Consider the following 18,716-nt stretch of genomic DNA (forward strand, 5'->3'; position numbering starts at 1 on the left):
GATTGCTGACCCTGTATAGCTGGATGCAGTGGTTTCATAGCTCAGACACCTACCAAGATCTACAAGACAGATTTTTCCACATCATCCTTTACAGGAAGGGCTTTGTACTGGGTCCCACTCTGCATTTCCTGGGAAGGAGCAGGGAAATTCTCAATTTGAGTATGTTTAGGATATATAATTCTCCAGACTCAGCATAGCTGATAACATCTCATATTTCTTGCTCACGTATGATCAGTTCACTCTTATAACAATTTATTTGCCAATTTCCCATCAAATCTGTGTATTATCAATGTTATTGCCTGGAGACAATGACCAATTAGCAAATTTTGTCACTTACCCCATGCTTGCAGTTGGAGTGTAAATCCAGGTTTGTTCTTAGCCAGAGGTTGTTGGTGGCTGTGAAAGCACAGCCCATTTGAGGGCAGGATCCTGTTGTGGAGCAGGAGGTGTTGGTTCTCCTGGGACAGCACGGCCTCCTGCCAGCCCTGAGCTGCTGCAGTCCTGCACCACTGCAGCATCAGTCACATTCATCCTCCCTGAGGTGTCTCCCAGACCTCTCCATGCCACTGTCATTCCATCTGCTCACCCACCCAACAGCTGTACAGTGTCTTGTCCCTCTTCAGTCCTTTCTCATCCCTGCACACCCACTAAATGTCTGTTTGAAGCCCAGTGAAGGGCACAGGCACGTTTCACACTGTCTAAGGCACCACTCTTCCCTCCGAGGTCAGCTGTGAGCGCTGTTTGTGGGGTGACAGAGGCTCTGACACTGCCAGGCTGTGATCTGCTGTGTGGTACCCAAAGGCACTTTCAGAGTCAGAGCCAGCACCCCACGTTCCAGCAAAGCGCTACAAAATGCTGCAGCACAAAGCTCATTAATTTTAATAGGTGTTGTGAACTTAACCCATACACAGACTTTTAAGCAAAACACCTGAAGAGGCAGGACAAGGTGTTTTCCCTGCACGTTACAGATGCTGTGAGAGGCAGGTTGTGGGCTCGGTGCAGGAGTGTGAGGACACTGCCCAGCATTGTGGCAGCTCTGCAGCCAGGGGTGAGCCTGCCAGGGCTGCCCGGGGCTCTGCTGCCCTGCCAGGCAGTCGGGTGGGTGCTGCAGATGAGAGCAAGTAAAGGAGCCAAAACCCAGAGGTTTTGGTTATATGCAGTGCCTTTTCTGAATTTACATATGAATTCTCATGGAGATTACCACAATTTTCGGTTTCATATCATGCACCTGAGATTAAGAGATAAATCTTTTGAGTTCTTTTTATTTGGTTGTTCACTGGGCACATCTCCTTTTTGTTTCTAAGGGAATTTTGACCAGCAGAACCCTTGGGATAAAAACCCTTAGAAGGACCTTTCCCCTTCCCATCCTTTGTTTCCCCCCAGTCTACCTGTGGATGTTTCACTCACTAAAGCAGGAGCTGGAGCAGGGAAAGGGCTGTCATTGCCAGGCTGCTATATCAGGTGGTATAAACTGAACTAGTCTTCCCCCTTTTGCAGAGCCACTTCCATACAGGTGCTACATGGCCAAGGTCACAGCAGTCCTTGCAGCGCTTTGATGAGCTGCGGGGAAGGTGTGAAGTGTTCACTCCTACAGGCCTTGTGTCCTGCAGAAACGTGTGCTGTGCTCAGACACATCCAGCACAGCCCCCGGGCAGTGCAGGGAGCTGAGGACCTGCCTCCTCCTGCAGCCTGGCCAGGGCTGCCACGGCAGGAGTTGCACCAGTCCCAGTGCCAGAGCAGGGGCGCGTGGCTTGGCCTCTGTGTAAAATAGAAGTAAGCTGTAAGAGGGATGTAATTACAGCTGGGAATGATGATGTTGGATATACCCTGTCTCTAACTGACACTAACTGGAAAAAGTCCTGAATTCAGTGTCTGTCAGAGCCCGTGGAAGGAGCACAGTGTGATAGATTTCCGTGTGTCACCGGGGCTGTTGTGGCAAAGCTGGAGTGGTGGCTTTGGTGGCAAAGAAGAATAGTCCCCCTAACCCTTCATTCCAGTGACTTAAGGAGATGGAAGGGAAGGAATTTATATGGAAACTGACTCTTCAGACCTGTCTGTGTCTGCGTGCCCAGGATCTCCTGCTAACTGGCATGTAGGGAGCCAGAGCACAGCTGAGCTGTCTGCTGTGATAAAGGTGTTTACTCCTTACTGGACTTGATAACCACTGCCTTACCCAGCACAGCCACAGCCTGGGAAATGCCTGCAGGCTCTGGAGAGGAAAGCCTCTGGGAGTACAAATCTTACTGTAATTGGGTGCTGAGATTGGGCCCTGTCGATTAATGAATTATTTGTGTGTTTGCTTGGAATAATTGATGAAATGTTAAAGAAAATATTGCCTAGCTGATGAACACTTTTTCAGAAATTATTTTTTCTCTGTATACATTTACAGCCTGGGTTGTGTGCAGTTCTAGGCATAAGGGGGTATTATGGCATCTAGGAAGGGGCAGACCAAGCCAGTCATGTGGAGGAGCAGATAGCAAATCAACACTCATCTGACTTTGAGAAATAACAGTATGGCTGCAGTGCTGTGCCTGGCACAGCAAAATTCCTGAATTTTGAGAAAACTGCACAGTCCTACCCAGATTACTTGCCTCAGCTAGTCAAAAGGAAGAGCAGGCATCTCCATGCAGCTCGTGCAGCCCGGCTGTGGTCAGGAGGGATGTCACTTGTGGCCTCTGACAGCAGTCCAGAGATGAACAGTGTCTCCAGTACCTTCTGAGCAAACCCCAGCTGACCTTGCCTTGTTTTCTGCTCTTCTCTTTCATCTTCTACAATGATAATGTGACTAACGTGACTGTAGCTGAATTACACTTAGCACATTAGTAATTCTTAGTAATTCTCACCCTTCCTGCTTACAGCAGATTGAAAACTAGTCTGGTTTATTAAAACTCACAAAGAGAATCCAGCAGACAAGAAGACCAAAATTTCAACATTTTTTTTTCATTTAGCACTTTATAGCAGTTTCTGAGGTTAGGTGGTGAAGTACTTAGTAATTTCTTCCATTGCTCCTTTTGCTTATCAGTCACCTGAGAGGGCACTTTGATACCAGCAGCACAGTTAAAGTATTTTTCAGCAGACATTTTCAGGACAGTAACATGAAAAGCATTAGGAGCATATTTTGAGGAATCACTCCCATGGGATGCTGTGGTTGTAAACTGTCTCCTCCTTTTATGTGCTGTGAGTGGACGCCCTTTCCTGCTGAAGAGTGTGGTGTAAAGTATTGTAAAGATGCTGCACTATGAAGTTCAGCATCTTTACACTTAAAGAAAAAGGGAATCTCCTTTATTGATTGCTTCTTTCTGTGTTGTGCATGCAGCTCCCTCATGGCATGGAGAGGAGTTATGTCAAAGGTGTGGATTCAGTAGCTTTGTGCTGGAAATCATGTCCTGAGGTCACAGCAAACCATACCTGTGGAGCACACGAGGTGTTCCCCCTGCATATTTGGTCTTTCAACACACGTCACGTGTTTGTCTTTTGATTTATAAACTTTGGATTTATAGAGACCCTGCAATGGCAAGTAGGGGCAAATATCCCCCTGGTCTGCTTAGGGGGATATTTCATGAACTACTTAGGAAGTTTATAAAACAGACTCCCCAGATTATGAAGCAAGGGGGTATCTGTTTTGTAAGGAACGTGTTATGAAATGAATTTGTCTCTAGGCCTTACTTAATTATTTTAATGATCCCACTGGTGGTTGTCGTAGGTGTCGTTCTGTGTGTATATCGTGACCTACATGCTTGTGATCATTTATGAAATCTAAAGATTTAAAAATACATTGGACCTTATTAATTCATTGCCTCCTTTCCCTGAAATAAATGGAGGTGGTTTGGATATTGGTATGTTGGGCCAAATCTCTCTTCCAGTGAAGTCAATGAGAGTTTTACTGTGAGTTTAAATGGAAATAAAATAAGCCCTCTTCTTTTAGAAAACAAGCCTAATAATAAACCTGGCCAAAATAATCCTTACTGTAACCCTCTTGTCCTCTGTGGAGTTAAACCAGGGATGAGTACTGATGTGATAGGTGGAGAGGAGTTACAAGAACCTGAGCATTGTAGTAAGATGCTTCTGCTGAGTGTCTGCAGTGCTTGTCTCAAAAACATGAAGGTGTAAAACCAACAGTCAAATGAAGACAAAGTGTTGTGCCCTTACTGGTGCATGCACAGACCTTTCCTGGCCAGACTGCCTTCCCCAGGAGGTGACTCTGCTGGTTTTCAAGGAGTTGGTCTGAATTTGTGCCTGTATAACTGAAATCAGAATTCATCTATTCATGGGTTAATGAAACTTTAAGAACAAAGTGCATATTTAAATAGAAGAAATATGCAGGCATGCAAACACAGGATTCGTGTGTGAAAGCATAAGGGAAGCAAGATCTCTGGAGCACAAAGGAACAAGCTGGTGTGGAGGATGCCAGGCTGGGCCTGACTCAGGCCATGCCCCATGCTGTGATGGTCCCACAGACTTTGCCACATTTTTGTTATGAGAAACGTAGTAAGTTGATGAGCATACCTGGGCCTTGCAGTGCATCAACTTGTTCCCTTGTGCTCTCCTGACAGCAGATCTGGTGACTGGAACAGGTAAGTATTGCCAGTCACTCTCATCACTGCTATAACTCCACTGGTACAGAATTACATCAGGCTGGTGAGGTTCTAACCTGAACTGATAGCTGGGAGAAGCTGCAGAGCTGGAATTCAGCTCCACAGTTATAAACTTGTATCTCTGTCCACCAAACTGCCCTACTCCTTCACCTCAGCTACTGTGATTAGCATGTACTTCCATCTTTTGATGCTTAAAAATGAAATGACACCTGTAAAAATTTTAGAGGGGTTTGTTTTTACCTGACTTGCTCTCACTTCAGATTCTGCCAGGCAGGACAGCTACGAGCTTCACAAGTGTGCATGACTGTATTCCTTCCTGGTGCAGTGGCTGTGACAACTGTCAGAGCTGGGCACCAGGACAGAGAGGCAGAGCAGAGGTATTCAGTGTTCACCTGTACTGCGTTAAATTAACTCTGCAGCAGTATGGTACGTGTTCAAAGGCTAAAATTGCTGCTTTTTTATCTGCTGAGCAAAACCTGAAAGGAGTGCTGCTCGTGGATGCTGGGAAGCTCTTACACAGCATTTGCACCGGTACTCTTGGTCAGACTCAGGAGGGATCAGTTGGCAAGCACTGGAAACTGAGATTTGCACCATAAAGCTGAAACGCTGAAGGAATCCCAGTGCAAAGGGCAGGCTCCTGCTCCACCTCTCTCCTAATGGAGTGCAGATGCTCCCAGTGCTGCAGGTAATCCATTTAGATCTGGCAGATGCTTTTGCAGCAGCGAATCTCTCTCTTGAGAAAGTGGACAATGAAAACCGGGGACTCTCTGGTGTCGTACTGTGTTAGGCCAACAATTTGTGCCGGTGTGATTTACACCAAAGGCTGCAGCTCTGGCCTTTGGGGAACGTGCTGTTCCTTTGGGCAGAGCGCTGCCTAAATTCTGCCCTTGCAAAACTCACCTACAGTTTCATGGGCAAATCTGACTAGTGGAACTCCAAGGGAACCAGTGCATGACAACAGAGAAACTGGGTCCTCTGCTTGTGCCATGGTTGTCTGGGAGGGAACAAGGGCTGAATTTGGGCCAGTAGTACATAACACTGCTGTTGAATGAGGAAAAAAATTCACTGACCTTTTCTTAATCTTATGGAGGGGGGAAAATACAGCTTGGAGTTGTAACTAGTTTCAAACATACTTCCTCTTCTTTTCACATCCAGTTGTATTCTGTTTGCAGGGTTTAAAACAGGGACCTGTTTCTGCTTTCAATTAAATCTGAGGATGTTTTGGCCTTGACTTCACTGGGACCAGAATCAAACCCATGACCATAGTATTGTATTTAAGAATGAATCTCTCGCAGTCACATAAAAAGCCAGGTTCAGCTTTCAGTAGCTCATCAGAATTCAACAGTTAACAGTTTTACTTATTGTTTTAAAGTTCTTGCCGAACTGAATTGTGTAGGGCAGGTGTGTTGCTCTCTCCTTCCCAGGTATGGGTTCCCTCTGTATAGACCCGAGACAGGGGCTCCTCCTTTCCTTGGGAACTTGCCCATGGAGGGGGCTCTTCCCAGCAGGCAGGTTGGTGGGTCACTTCCCGTCTGTCCCTGCTCTCTGGCTGCAATAACCAAAAACCTGCTGGGAATTCCTCTTCGCTTCTGCCTTTCATCTGCCGATGGCTCAGGCTCACCAGCAAAAACTGTTACACAAATCTTCCTTCTTGATGTGGCTCTGGGGGCTTTGGTGGTGGTTTTCCCTTCAAAATAGCTTTTTAACAAGTCATTCTTGATGTTGTTCTTCAGTTTCTTTAAGTGAAGAGCCAGAAAAAAATATGTTGGGTGCAGCTTAATCAAATGTAAGAATAAACAGGAGGCTAAACATTATCCATGCATCATTTGAAGCCTGATAATGAAAATATGGAGAGAGAGAGAGCTGGATGTAACTTCCCAGTCACATACATGCTTGTAGAGAAATAAGACCAGTTACAGTCTGCCTGTCTTTGCCCTGCAATGTCTTTGCACCAGAGGGAGTGGTGCTGTGAGCTGTGCTGGTGGTGTACAGCAGTAAAATGAGCAAAATTGGTGGTTTACTCACCAGAGGATTGGCTGCAGGAAAAGCAAAGAGAGCAAGGATCTGTGTTCTTTCCATGTTATTCTCAACAACAGAAGGGCTTTACCAGTTTAGCTGATGTGTCCCAGCCTAATGCCCAAGCAGCATGGGCAGCTTCTTTTAAGCAAAAAGCTAATTTATCACTACCCAGAGAGGCTGGTATCGTTCCTGTTCACAGCAGTGGGGAGTGTCCTGGTGCAGCAGAGGCCAGTGTGGGCACCAAGGGTCACCTGGTGTTCCTGCTCAGCCCACATGGTGCAGAGCTGCAGAGTCCCAGGCAGTCTGTGCCTGGGAAATTCCTCCTGTGATTCTGGAATTAAGGAAAAATTAATAGGAAAAGGCTACTCAGCTTTTGTATGTCTGGGATTAGAAGTAAAGGGCTGTGGCTCAAGCAGGTTAAATGTTGTAGCTGTTCAGGTGAGCACTGTGTACCGGGGTGAGTGTGTGACCTGTCACCGTTTATGCTTTAGAAAAGGTTGTGCAGCCCTTGAATCTCCATCCCTCCTTCTCCTGCTCTGTGCTGAAACATCCTGGTTTCACAGCACCCACACATGCAAAAGATGTGAAGGGCTGGACTTGCACCCTGAAAGGGAAACGAGTTACATCTGAAATTTTCCTTCCTTCGCTGAGTCCCAGTGGGAGTGTCACTCTTGACTTCAACGAGCGAGGATTTAGCCCATTTATATTATAATATAACCAGTGTCTGCATGTTTTCAACCTCCCAGCATGCCCAGTTGTAAAGGGGTGATGGTAATGGAGGTAGTGTCCAGATTTAGTCTGATTTTAGAATCTTAATAAAAATACTGAGTTACCTTCCACTTGAAGTTACGGAAGGCAAGTGAGCTGCAAAAGAGCTGGCATTTGGGGCAGCCCTGCTCTCATCAGGGCCCTTGTAGCACCATGATTTAGGGGAAGGGATGGTTAAAGGAATAGCAAGAAAAGACTTGTATAGGCAGGAATGTTCTGTTTGAATTGTACATCTTCTCATGTATTAACAACTTACTTCTCTTGAGTGCCCGCAACTCCCACAGAGTTTGAACTGAAATGCAGTTCTTGCAGGATTGGGACCTCTGGAAAACTAGGGAACACTTGGGAAACTAAGAAGCTAGTTTAGGATTTTGTTTTAAATTAAACAGTTTTTGTTCTGAGTTGATTTTCATGGCCCAAATGTAGCGTAAATTCTGTGTTGAGAAAACACGAGAGGCCCAGAACCCTCACAGGGCTCAAATCAGAGCAGCAGGAACAATGGTATAATAGAAACAGGATACAATTTAAATTTGTATTAATGTTTTTAATCTTCACCAACTATTTAGGCAAAAGTTCAGTTAGAATGAAGTAAAAAGCAGAAGAAGAGCAAGAGTAACCTGAAATTTGTACTGGAAAAAAAACCCAGTAGTACTGGAAATCCAGCTAACATGCTGCTTTAACTTTGAGTGTTAAGTCCACAAAATAAAATAAAGAGAGGAGTTCTCAAATAGATGGGTATTACCTACTTCTGTACAGTTACCTGGACCTTGGCGTACTTCACTGAAAGAATAATATTCAGCTCCTGCTGTTAACACATTCTGTGTTTTGAAGGTTCATAATACATTGTAATATGATTTGTTTACTTTTATTAAAAATAAACCAGTCAGCCAGACCCTGCTCTTCTCACTCTCCCTGAGTAGTTATTGCTTGTAAGGAACAGGAGTGGCAGAACTGGCCTGCCTTGACCTACAGTAGCAGCAACTCTGCCTGCACTGGGCTGCCATGGATCACACCCCTGCCATGACCAAGGCCCCTCTTCTGCTCGTGGATACTCCAGAGCAGCTCAGTCAGACCCACTGATTGAAACTGTACAGTTAAGCATCAGAAATCATGGGAGGCTGTTTGTCAGTGCCCCTGGTACAGAGAATGAACAAGCCACGTCAGTGGCAGGTAAGGAACTTCTAACAGAGAAGTGGAAATTGTACCCTGTTAAGCACAGCAAATGCACGACATGACTGATGGGTTGAATAGATGTTGTGGGATGCTAATGTGTGCAGCTGAAGGAGTGCTGCTGAGTGTATCTGCTGTCCCTACCTATGGATGTGGTTATGTGCTAAACACAGTGAAAGGATTTGTAATACAGAAGTTAACATACTAGAAACTGTTTGTTTAGTGAAGTATTTTTATAGCTGTTAAAGTAGCACACTAAAATAGGCAAACACTTGAATGAGGCAAAATGGAATCACTGGCCTGATGAAGGGCTGGATTCTGCCCCTGATCCTCATGGTTAAGCAGCACTTTGCCCCTGTTGACTGCCCATGAGACAAGTGGCAGAAACAGGTCCCCAGGGAGAAACACTGCTGATGAATTTGGGATGAGTGACCAGTGCTGATGGGCTTAATCCCACTCTCCCAATAGGTGAGGGCTGAGGGTTAATGTCGTGGGGTATCTGTTGATAGGTCTCGGTCCATGAAGAAAAGAACACACACAAGACACGCCAGGGTGATGAGACAAAGGGATATCTGCTGCTCCAGAGAAGCAGCAGCTTTTTATTCACTTCGCTCGCTTCTAGTTTCACACACACACATGATATAAACATATTCTTGCAAAAACACCTAGGAATGTAACACCTGCACACAGCCAAACAGCTTCGCCATGGTACTCCTTAAAACTCCAGGCTGTGTCCATGGAAACATCCAATTAGCCTCACTGTTCTCCTGGAGAAGGCCTAACTCTCTGTAATATTTTAAACTCCTCAAGCCCCACGGATTTCATGGAGCTGCCACTTCTCCCCACAGGTTACCCTTGTTAACCTGGTGGGAATGAAAAACCTGGAAAGAGAAGTTTAGGGGAGCCTCAATTCCCTTAGTAGGTGGTCTGCTCATTGTAATTGTTTGACCACTCCTCCTCCTCCTACTGTTGGGATGCTTGGCTGAATGGAGGCAGGGCCAGAGTGGCTCTTGACTACCATGAGAAGTTTTCATGCAGGAAAAGACACAGACTTCTCTACCTGGGATTATTGTTTCCACTTCCTTGTCTTACCTGCTAATGTATGTCTAGGTGATACTGCTTCTACAAATTAAAAAATAACTGTAATGTATCAAAATAGGAATACACATATATTTCCAGGAAATTATGTATCAAATATATCGTCTGTCAAAGTGTCTTAAGTGTGGAGATAGGTTATTTACAACAGGCATCTCTCATCCTTACCATGAATGCTTTGTGGTATTTCAAAAATAGTAGGTAATTTCTGCTTCAGTGGATTTTATTACCTGTTGCTTCAGTGGACTTTAATTGATAGTAACAGAGATCAGAAAACACAATTGTCCATGCCTTTATTTTAACTACAAAATCCATTACATACCTAATTTTGCTTTTTAGTGATGTTACAAAAAGAAGAAAATAAATCCTTTCAGAATTTCCTAAAAATTATTCTGCATGGTAGATTATCATGTTCCTTATGGATTATTGACTTTTAAAAACACATGTTGATACTATATAGACTATCTCTAGCCTGAACAGCAAAATATGAAGTATTAAATCTAGGTAATAGATCCTGCAGTTCCTTCAGGTGCTTAATAGTTAATGAGTGTAATATCCTTGAAAAGCACGGCAAAGTGAGCATATGGTTCAAAAAACTCCTATGGCATTCCAGGATCAGCACTTGAAGGCAGGAACAGGAGGTTGTAGGAATTGGAGGTGGACGAACATGTTATCGATGAGTTACCTCCTCCACCCTTCTGCTGAGATTGGACTGTGCTCTTTGTTAAAAATTGAGAGGGCCATTTGGGGGTCACAGGCTTTAGTGTCTCTGGTTCTCACAGGTCAGTTTTGTACCCGGGCACCTGTGGTGGCTCACTGGTGCCATCAGGATTGACAGCCCTGTACAGGGCCTGGCAGTGCCTGCAGGACAGGGGTGCCTGAGGCTGCCTGGCTGGAGTGCTGGGAGAAGGAACTGGTGGTCAGGCAGCTCGAGCACGTGCAGAGCAGTGCCCTGCCTAACACTGCAGGCTGGACCCTGCACTCCTCTTGGGACTGGAGGCCACTACCTGATCTGGGCTTACTTTTGCCAGAAACCCCTTTTGGGGCACCCCTCTGTGCCTTCAGGCTGCTAGGATTTCATAGTTTGCAGAGCAGCAGTTTACACTGTGAGATTGAGACTCAGACTCTCACACACGCACAATTTGCCCCATCGCTGTACAAATAAAAGATTTAAAAGATGCTTAAAACAAAATTCTCCCAAGCCCAAACACCCTCCAAGCCAGGCATACTCCTGAAGCAATCTGAGGTGATCAAGATGTTATCTTTGATTAAAGTGGAAACCGTGGCAGAGCTGTAAGGGTGAAGCCTCTCAGGGTTTCTGCAGCGTAGGGCAGCCAGGTTGTGAGGACCCACACTACAGCCAGTGCCTCCCCAGTGCTTGCTTCCCTCAGCTGGAGAAGGGCTGCTCAGACAGCAGGGTGGGAGACTGTGGTATAACCATACAAGAGAGCTTTCTTTATGGACTGTCACACTAATTACAGTTGAAGTTTTAAACTGAGGCAGATCAGAAAACCTAGTGCAGCCAGATGCAACCTTCAGCCAGGTTGCTCACTGTGCAGGGCGTGAGGGAGCAGAGACAATGCTTCAACACCTCTCTCTCACACCTACTGTCAGGCCAGAAGGCAGAAGACACCCATTTGCTGGGTTACCTCTATTCTCTGGCCAGCCCTGCCTGCTTTTCAGGCAGGCTGGGTGTTTTAATGTATCTCCCTGGGGAAAGCAGCTGCAGGTGCTCTCCCCATTAGGGTTTGCTTTGCTCAGAACTCGTGCACAAACCCAATCAGTTTTATAGAAATAATGGAAATAGGAAAAACGCTGCTGGGCAGGTCTGGCAGCACTGTCCACTGCCCACCCAGCCTGTGCTGCTGTGGGCTGGATGTGGCAGTGCCAGCAGAGAGCTGGCTCCTGGCACACCGTGGTGGGCAGGGCACAGCCACTTCAGAGGCTCTCCACTGTTCTTTCCCAGCAGTTCCTTCCCTGTGATGGGACAAGCAGCAGACTTCTGATAGACATAGCTATGCAACCAGCAGTGCCAGACATGCTGTAAGGCCTCTCAAGCACCTCTGCTCCAATTCATGGCATTTTTTCTCTTCCAAGCAGATAACAGTATCCTACCCACCTTGAGCAAATATTTAAGAGATAAGCAGCACTGTTTATGCTCAGCAGCAGTGACTGGACTCTGCTCACACACCTGGGAGCTTTGTTAACATGTCCCGCGGGGCAGTGTCAGGTCATGCTCAGTGTCCTGCCTCTAAACAACCCCCTTCTTCCTCTCTGTGGCATTTCCCACAACCATCACCTCCTCCTCCAGCTCCACAGCCAGGCCCAGCAGCCAAGCCCAGCTGGCAGCAGTGTGAGGCACAGGGAGAGCTGCAGAGCTGCGTTGGCTGTGCTGTGTGTTTGTGGGGGAGCAGGAGGGCACACAGGAGGCAGGTACAGCACGGGGCAGCGAGGGCAGCACAGACCCACACTCTTGTAGGACCCACAGACAGGCATTTCTCTCTTCTTCACTTCTCCTCCCATAAAATTAAGAGACACGTTTTAATGACAGTTTGCTGAAATGTTCACTCCCTGCTGATTTGACATTGAGCAGAAAAAGTGTCTACAAAATCAATTTTTAATAAATGTAAACAACTAAATTATGAATGACAGAAATATCACTGAACAGTTAAATATTAATCACATAATTACTTAAATTAATACTTTTAGTGCAATATTGTGATAGAGAGCTCTACTTCCATAGTGTTGCTGCGCTGGCTGGGCCGGTGTGTGGGGCACTACAGGACCACAGTGCCCCCCCAGCAGAGGGACTTGGGGACAGAGCAGTCTCGTGGTGCTTGCCACAGCCCCAGTTGCTTGTTGTCCCACAGGTCCTGCAATACTGGGTGCTCCTCTTAAGACCTCTGGAACCAGATTTATTAAGAAAGAACTTCTGTTTTCTGTTCAAAATCAAGCTGTCAAGAAAATGGCTAAACTGGCCCCAAACCAGAAAGTAACTCACTCCACCCCAAAAATTTTCCTGTCCCAGAGGGCCCTTAAACTTGCTGACAGCAGTGTGTGATGTGCAGAGCCATGGCTGTGCTCAGGGATGGTGCTGGGAAGACCAAGGATGTTCCAGATGGAGCAGTGGGTGCCAAAAGCCCTGGCTGCTCCTGAGATAGAGTTGGGAGAGTTTAAGAAAGAGATGGTGTGTCATGAGCTCTGCTGTAGGGGCTGAAGTTACTGCCCTGTGGGCCCCCTCTGTGCTCCCACCTCAACAGGTGCTGCAGGGAGCTGGAAAATTGGTCACCAAGGCTGTGGGGGGTGGGCAGCAGCAGCTGTCTGTAGGTACTTGCAGGCAGCACTAAGCTTCTTTCTCTGCCCAAGAAACTAAGAAAAGAATTTACTGGCACTCTTGTCCTTGTGGGTTGGCTGGCTGTGTTGTTTGTTTTTAATCTAATAAAAGAAGATCTTAATATCATAGTAAAATCGGTACAAAGCTGGAAACTCGCCCCTCGGCGTTTTGGCAAAACATTATTGAAAATGTAAAAGCCTTTAGCAGAAACAACAGAAGCACAAAGAAACAGTAGAAATAGGATCAACAGGTTGTGTTCTGGATGTTGGGAGAAGTGGGGAAATGCATCCAGCCAGGGCTCGAGGTGCCAGGGAGACCAGCTAGTCTGGGGGCTGGACACCAGCCCCGCTGGCTCTGCGCCGTGGGGATGTGATGCAGGTGGGACCCTGGGAGGGTCAGGGTGGGCAGCACTGCAGAGCAGAGCACTGCCAGTGTCCAGGCAGTTGGGAAGAGCACGGTGCCAGGAGGGCAGGAGCAACTGAGGAGGAAGAACAGGCGGGTGGGAGGATCTGTGCACGGGGCAGATGGTGTGAGCATGGCGGGACCCGGCCGGGGAGGTGGAGGCAATGGAAAGGCACACTTGCTATCCTTAGACTTGCAACTGCTAGAATTGATCCTGGCTCAGTCTCTTCCCTGTATGGAAGTTAAGTATTGGACACAAATTTTAAGAGTGTTTCTAAACTAGAAAGTGAAGTGTCTCTTGCAAAAAGATAGGAATGCTGAAGGAGTCTTCATTGCTCAGACTCACCCTTTGCTGTGGGATCCAAGTGCAGCTCTATCCACCTTGACTTTGTTTTCCTGTGCCTCCCACCTCTTCACAAGCATCACTGGAAGTACTATTCCTGTGTGCCATAAGCAAGTGCCTCCTGAGAATACCATTACCTAGTTTGTCCACCAGTACAGTGCTGGTCACCATGACAGCTCATAAAAACAACCATTTGTGGGATGACTTCTGCCCAATCTGAGCTGCAGCCAGCCCCCACGACTTTAACTCATGGCGCTGGAAGGAGCAGCTTCCTGAGGCTACCAGCCAGCCTAGTACCTTATTTCTAATCATCAGTGAGTTTGGACAGTGCAAAGCCATTCCTGTCCCTTGCACTTGCTGGCTGTCTGACGGCCTGGGTGGATTTTGCTTCCATGATTCTGTGTGCAGCCTTTCATTCTGGCCACCACAGACCATCCACAGAGCGCTCGGGGTCGCCGTGGGGCTTGTGGAGCTGCTCCAGCTCACTGTGCTCTTTTCCATAGCTTCACACATGATGAGTAACCCAGGCAAGCCAACTCCCCTTTTGAAGCTGCTGTTTGAGTTCTCTTGGTGCTCCCACAGTGTTGCATTTTCTGATTGACTGTTCCAGGTATGGTTTGTACTGGTGAGAAGGGAGAAGCAGGAGTGCTTTCCACACGCAGCATTACAACATGCTGCAGCAGAGTTGGTTCTTGGAACATGGCAGCCCCCTAAAACGTCAAATAAATCCTTAAACTATTCATCACTCTGTTTTTGGGGTGGCAGTTAAGTCTTTCAACACTCTGTGAGTTTCTTTCCCCAGCAGTAATTTCACTGGTGAAGAAATACAGCTCAAGGCACTCCACAAAGGCCTCAAAATTCATGTTTTGTTTTCATTACCAAAAAAATACTTCACTACATTAAAGAGTGGCCCATTAAAACTTTGTACCCTGTCTTCTCTGCGCCCTGTCGTTGTTGGCAAACCCTCCCCCTTGCGCGTGCAGAGCCCAGCAGCAGCTTCTGCAGATCCACAGAGAGGGGGGACCAGGGCTCAGCCACAGCCCAGCTTGTTTAGGTGTCAGACCTCAAAACTTTTAATAGCCAGGCAGATTTAGTAAATGTGTGTACTGAACCTTAAGCTACCAGTGCTTCCTCTGCTTTCAGTCTGTCCCAGCACAGCACACTGGCTCATGTGTGTGTCCAAGGAAATGCATTAACTGTCTGGTTCCTGGAATAAAATGTAACCCTGTACAAAGCAATAGCTTTAACTGTCTCAGGCAAATGGCCCTAAAACAACAATGAAAACAGTGACTCACTAGTCTTACTGAACTTTGGGATTGTATGAATTAAATGTTGCCGCGTGAACTGGACGGTGTTCTCTGATCCCATATAAACGCTGGAGGTTGGAGAAAGCAGTAAACCTGTTAATAATTAGGTTTTAGGGGAGCATTTGGTTACTCTCACTAGTAATTCAGAGTAGCTGAACACTGACACAGTCATTAGAGAAGGCAGTGAAAGGTGGAGACTGCTTAAGAGTTTTCTAGCAAAATTCAGTGGGGACTTACTAAGTTCAGTTTTGTTTAATATTTCCACGGTTTAGTTAGATATAAATGGCACATTAATTAAATTTGCAAGTATATTGAGAAGTTAGAAGAGGTGCAGCTGTGGAGAGCACATCTCATCATGTTGCATGGGGAGGACCCAGACCGAGTGATGCAGGGCACAGCCAGAAGCACCAGCACTGCAGAGGATGGTGGGGAGTCAAACCTGCCCCTTCCTGTCACTGGGATGGGCACTGGAGTCACTTCCATCCGCTCCCCAGAAAGCTGGGGTGGGGTGATGATGCTGGAAGGAGGGAGGCAGCAAGGCTGCAGCATTCATCAGCAGTGCTGGACACGGCCTTGGGCAGGGTTTGATAAGCTTGTTTTCCAGGGCAGGGGAAAGCTGTGCCCTGGTCTCAGCGAGGGATGTGGGGGGATTTCATGGCCCATTTGAAGGGGCGGCCCGATGGTGAAATCCAGGCGGCTGCGGGATGGTCTCTCTGGGAAATGGAGGAGCCCTCACTGGCAGGATTATTTAAGGCTCGACTTTGAAAGACGAGACACTCTGCAGTTGGGAACAATGCTGCACTGTCAGAGAGATGGACTCAATTACTTAATAGGTCTTTGCTGTCTGTCTCCTGCGATTTCCCTTTCAAGAACATATATTCAGCTGGGTTATTTCTCATGGGAAGACAAAGTGTTGTGAGAGAAGCCAGGCATTTGGAGGGGAGAGGCGGGAGGAGCGGCAACCAGGCAGATGCCTGGTTTGCTCTCTGTGGAGCACGCTCCTCAGGACGTGGAAAAAACTGGAGTGATCCTTTGGTCCTGTAACCAGCTGATCTCTCCGTCTCACAGGTGTCACTTCCTCTTCTTTACTCACAAAAGATTTGCCACTTTGCTCTCCTGCTGCCAGGCTCTGATCCCCAGGACTGCTGGTGGTGGCACTGTGGTCCCACAGGCAGTGCTGTACATGCTGCACAGGCCATTGGTTTCTGTTTTGTCAAAACATTTTGTGTTGGATGGACACTGACAGGTCCACACAGCTCATCTGGGTGCATGGGCAGCCTCCCCTCTAGCTCGGGAAGGCTCCCATGGCATTGCATCCAACAGCAGCCAAGCTGGAGGAAAAGCTCATCTCCAAGTAACCTCTTGGTGCTGCTGTGTTAGGACGTGGTGAACAGGGATGTGTGATGGAGCCAGTGATTCCTGTTCTCACCAGAATCACTCTGCCAGCCATGGGGTGAGCGTGTCATGGGCACTTTCTCGCTGGGGTCACGGGCCTCGCTGGCAGCCCTGGTTGAGGGCAGGAGGGCTGGGTGCCAGGGCAGCTGCAGGGCTCTCGTGCTGGTGTGTCTGCATGTGCACACACGTGTGTGAGCATGTGGGGGCACACACATGCCCAGGGCATCCATCTCTGTGCACTTGTTTGTCACCAAATTAAGATACTGTGTTACCTTATGCACGTTGAATTGATGCACCTAAATTGGCTGGATGTTCTTAAGCCCTGGGGCTGTAATGAGATTTTGTCTCTTTTGCCCATTTCTTTTTCTCTTCTTTTTTTTTTCAGAATAAGTCGTCTGTTTAATGGCACAGAGCCTATTGTCTTGGACAGTTTAAAACAACACTATTTCATTGATCGAGATGGAGAAATTTTCAGATATATATTAAGCTTCCTAAGGACATCTAAGCTACTGCTCCCAGATGACTTTAAGGTAAGGAAAGCTATAGTCTGCAATCTATTTTTTCCTCCCATTCTGTCATTTGTTTTGGTGCCAGTTGGTTTGTGTGCTTGACCTAAACACACTTAACTAAATGTTGCTGTTTATTTGTTAGGATTTTTAGTACTTGTGTATTACACTAGGGATGCTGTTATTTAATAAATGGACCAATGGTTGTCATGGATACCATAAAAAGTTAAACGATGAAGCTTATGGCTAAATCAGTTTTTGTAGACTAATTGTATTTTCTCACATTTTTAGCTTATTTATCAGGGTATAACAACAATTAAGAAACAACATCAGCAACTAGCACTTACCAGGGTTTAATGCTCTGAGTCTGAAAGAAATGTTTTAAATTTGATACTTAGAGGACTTGAACTGTATAAATCTTTTTCTTGTTGGTATAAAAAGGAAACACACTTAAACAAGCCCATAAGAATTTGTGTTAGATATAACCAATGCAGATACTTTGACTTCAGGAAGTAATCTGTTCACAGTTTGTGAATGTCAAAATATTCTTGGGAGATGGAATGGAGTGAGGGTTTTTTTAAGGAGCAGTGCATGTTTTCTGTGAAATAGTGGTGCTGGTTGTTGCTTTGCAGGCCCTGATTGTTTAAAAGCTCTCCTCTCAGCCTTGTTTGTTTGGCTTCACACTTACGAAACTTCCAGCATTGACACCCTCTTGTATGAAAATTGGAAGACAAAAATGTGCAAACTGTAGATGACAAGATTAAACAAAAGCACTTACTCCAGGACGAAATGATGAATAAATTGGGATGGCAGAAGGGGGTGTGCTTGGTTGGAGGAGCAGAGCATTGCTGGAAAGGAAAGCTCCTGCACTCTGCAACCCGATTTCACTTTGTTGTGTTGGGTGGGCAGGATCACTTGGCCAGTTGTGACTGAGTCAGTCCAGAGTTGTGGTGGTGGTGGAGGCTTTGGAGTACAGTTGATCCTCGGGCTGCAACTGCTCCTCAGCCATTCTTGCCTGAGTTATGAGGATAATCATGTTTGATCCATCATGGGAGGGTCTGCAGTTGGTGCTGAGGGGACGCGCTCTGTGGTGGGAGCACACGTCTCATCACGGGGCAGGAAGAAGGTTTGGCACTTGTGGGCAGTTTGGAGCTCCAGCCCAGAAGGGGTGTCCTGAGCACTGGTCTTTCAGGCAGGTCAGGGAGGCTGCCCTGGGGGTTGGGGTGCTGTGAGACAGGGTGAGAGCACTGAGCCGTGGGTGCGTCTCTTCATAGAGACCTGAGAGGAGACACGTGGGTAGCAGTGAAGCTAAAGAGCAGAGCAGTCCTGTGGGTTCTAAGATGGATCAAGTAAAGGGGGGGGGTGGAGAAGTGGGACAGGTGCCAGAGAGATGCTTTAGCAGCAGTGTTGTGGACAATCTAGTGGGACAAGAAGGTGTGAGAAGAGAGGGTAAAAGAGATGCAGTTCAAGCTGATCATGGCCTCAACCAGCATCCAGATTTCAGAGGTGCTCTGCAACAAATCCAGCGGGATTCGGCAAGAGCCTGGAGGAGAGAGTGCCAGTGGATGCCAAGGACTTGTCTGCACAGCAAGCCTCTGGCAGGGCTGGGAGAGACTCAGGAGAGCCGGCGCTGTGCCCGGGCTCAGGCCGTTGTTCCAGACCATCTCTTTGCATAGGGTTAACTGTATTTTATTTAGTTCCTTCCTGGGAGAGCTTTAGAGCAAACCCCAGGCTAATGAGGGCTCAAGAACAAAGCAAAGCATTGCTAGGTAGGGAGTAACT

At 46.9% G+C, this 18,716-nt stretch overlaps 1 protein-coding gene across 5 annotated transcripts in view; it reads left to right on the top strand.

Moving 5' to 3' along the window:
• Nucleotides 1-18,716, top strand: part of KCTD15 (potassium channel tetramerization domain containing 15) — a 46,370-nt gene that overhangs the window by 11,535 nt on the left and 16,119 nt on the right. For all 5 annotated transcript variants that reach the window (XM_051805831.1, XM_051805830.1, XM_051805832.1 and 2 more), the window contains exon 3: nucleotides 16,814-16,958. In XM_051805831.1, the coding sequence (XP_051661791.1) occupies nucleotides 16,814-16,958 (145 nt within the window). The remainder of the gene's footprint in view (nucleotides 1-16,813; nucleotides 16,959-18,716) is intronic.

The sequence above is a fragment of the Manacus candei genome, unplaced genomic scaffold (genome assembly GCF_025592945.1).
Source record: "Manacus candei isolate 608988 ecotype Guabito, Panama unplaced genomic scaffold, ASM2559294v1 h1tg000065l, whole genome shotgun sequence".
Taxonomy (NCBI): domain Eukaryota; kingdom Metazoa; phylum Chordata; class Aves; order Passeriformes; family Pipridae; genus Manacus; species Manacus candei.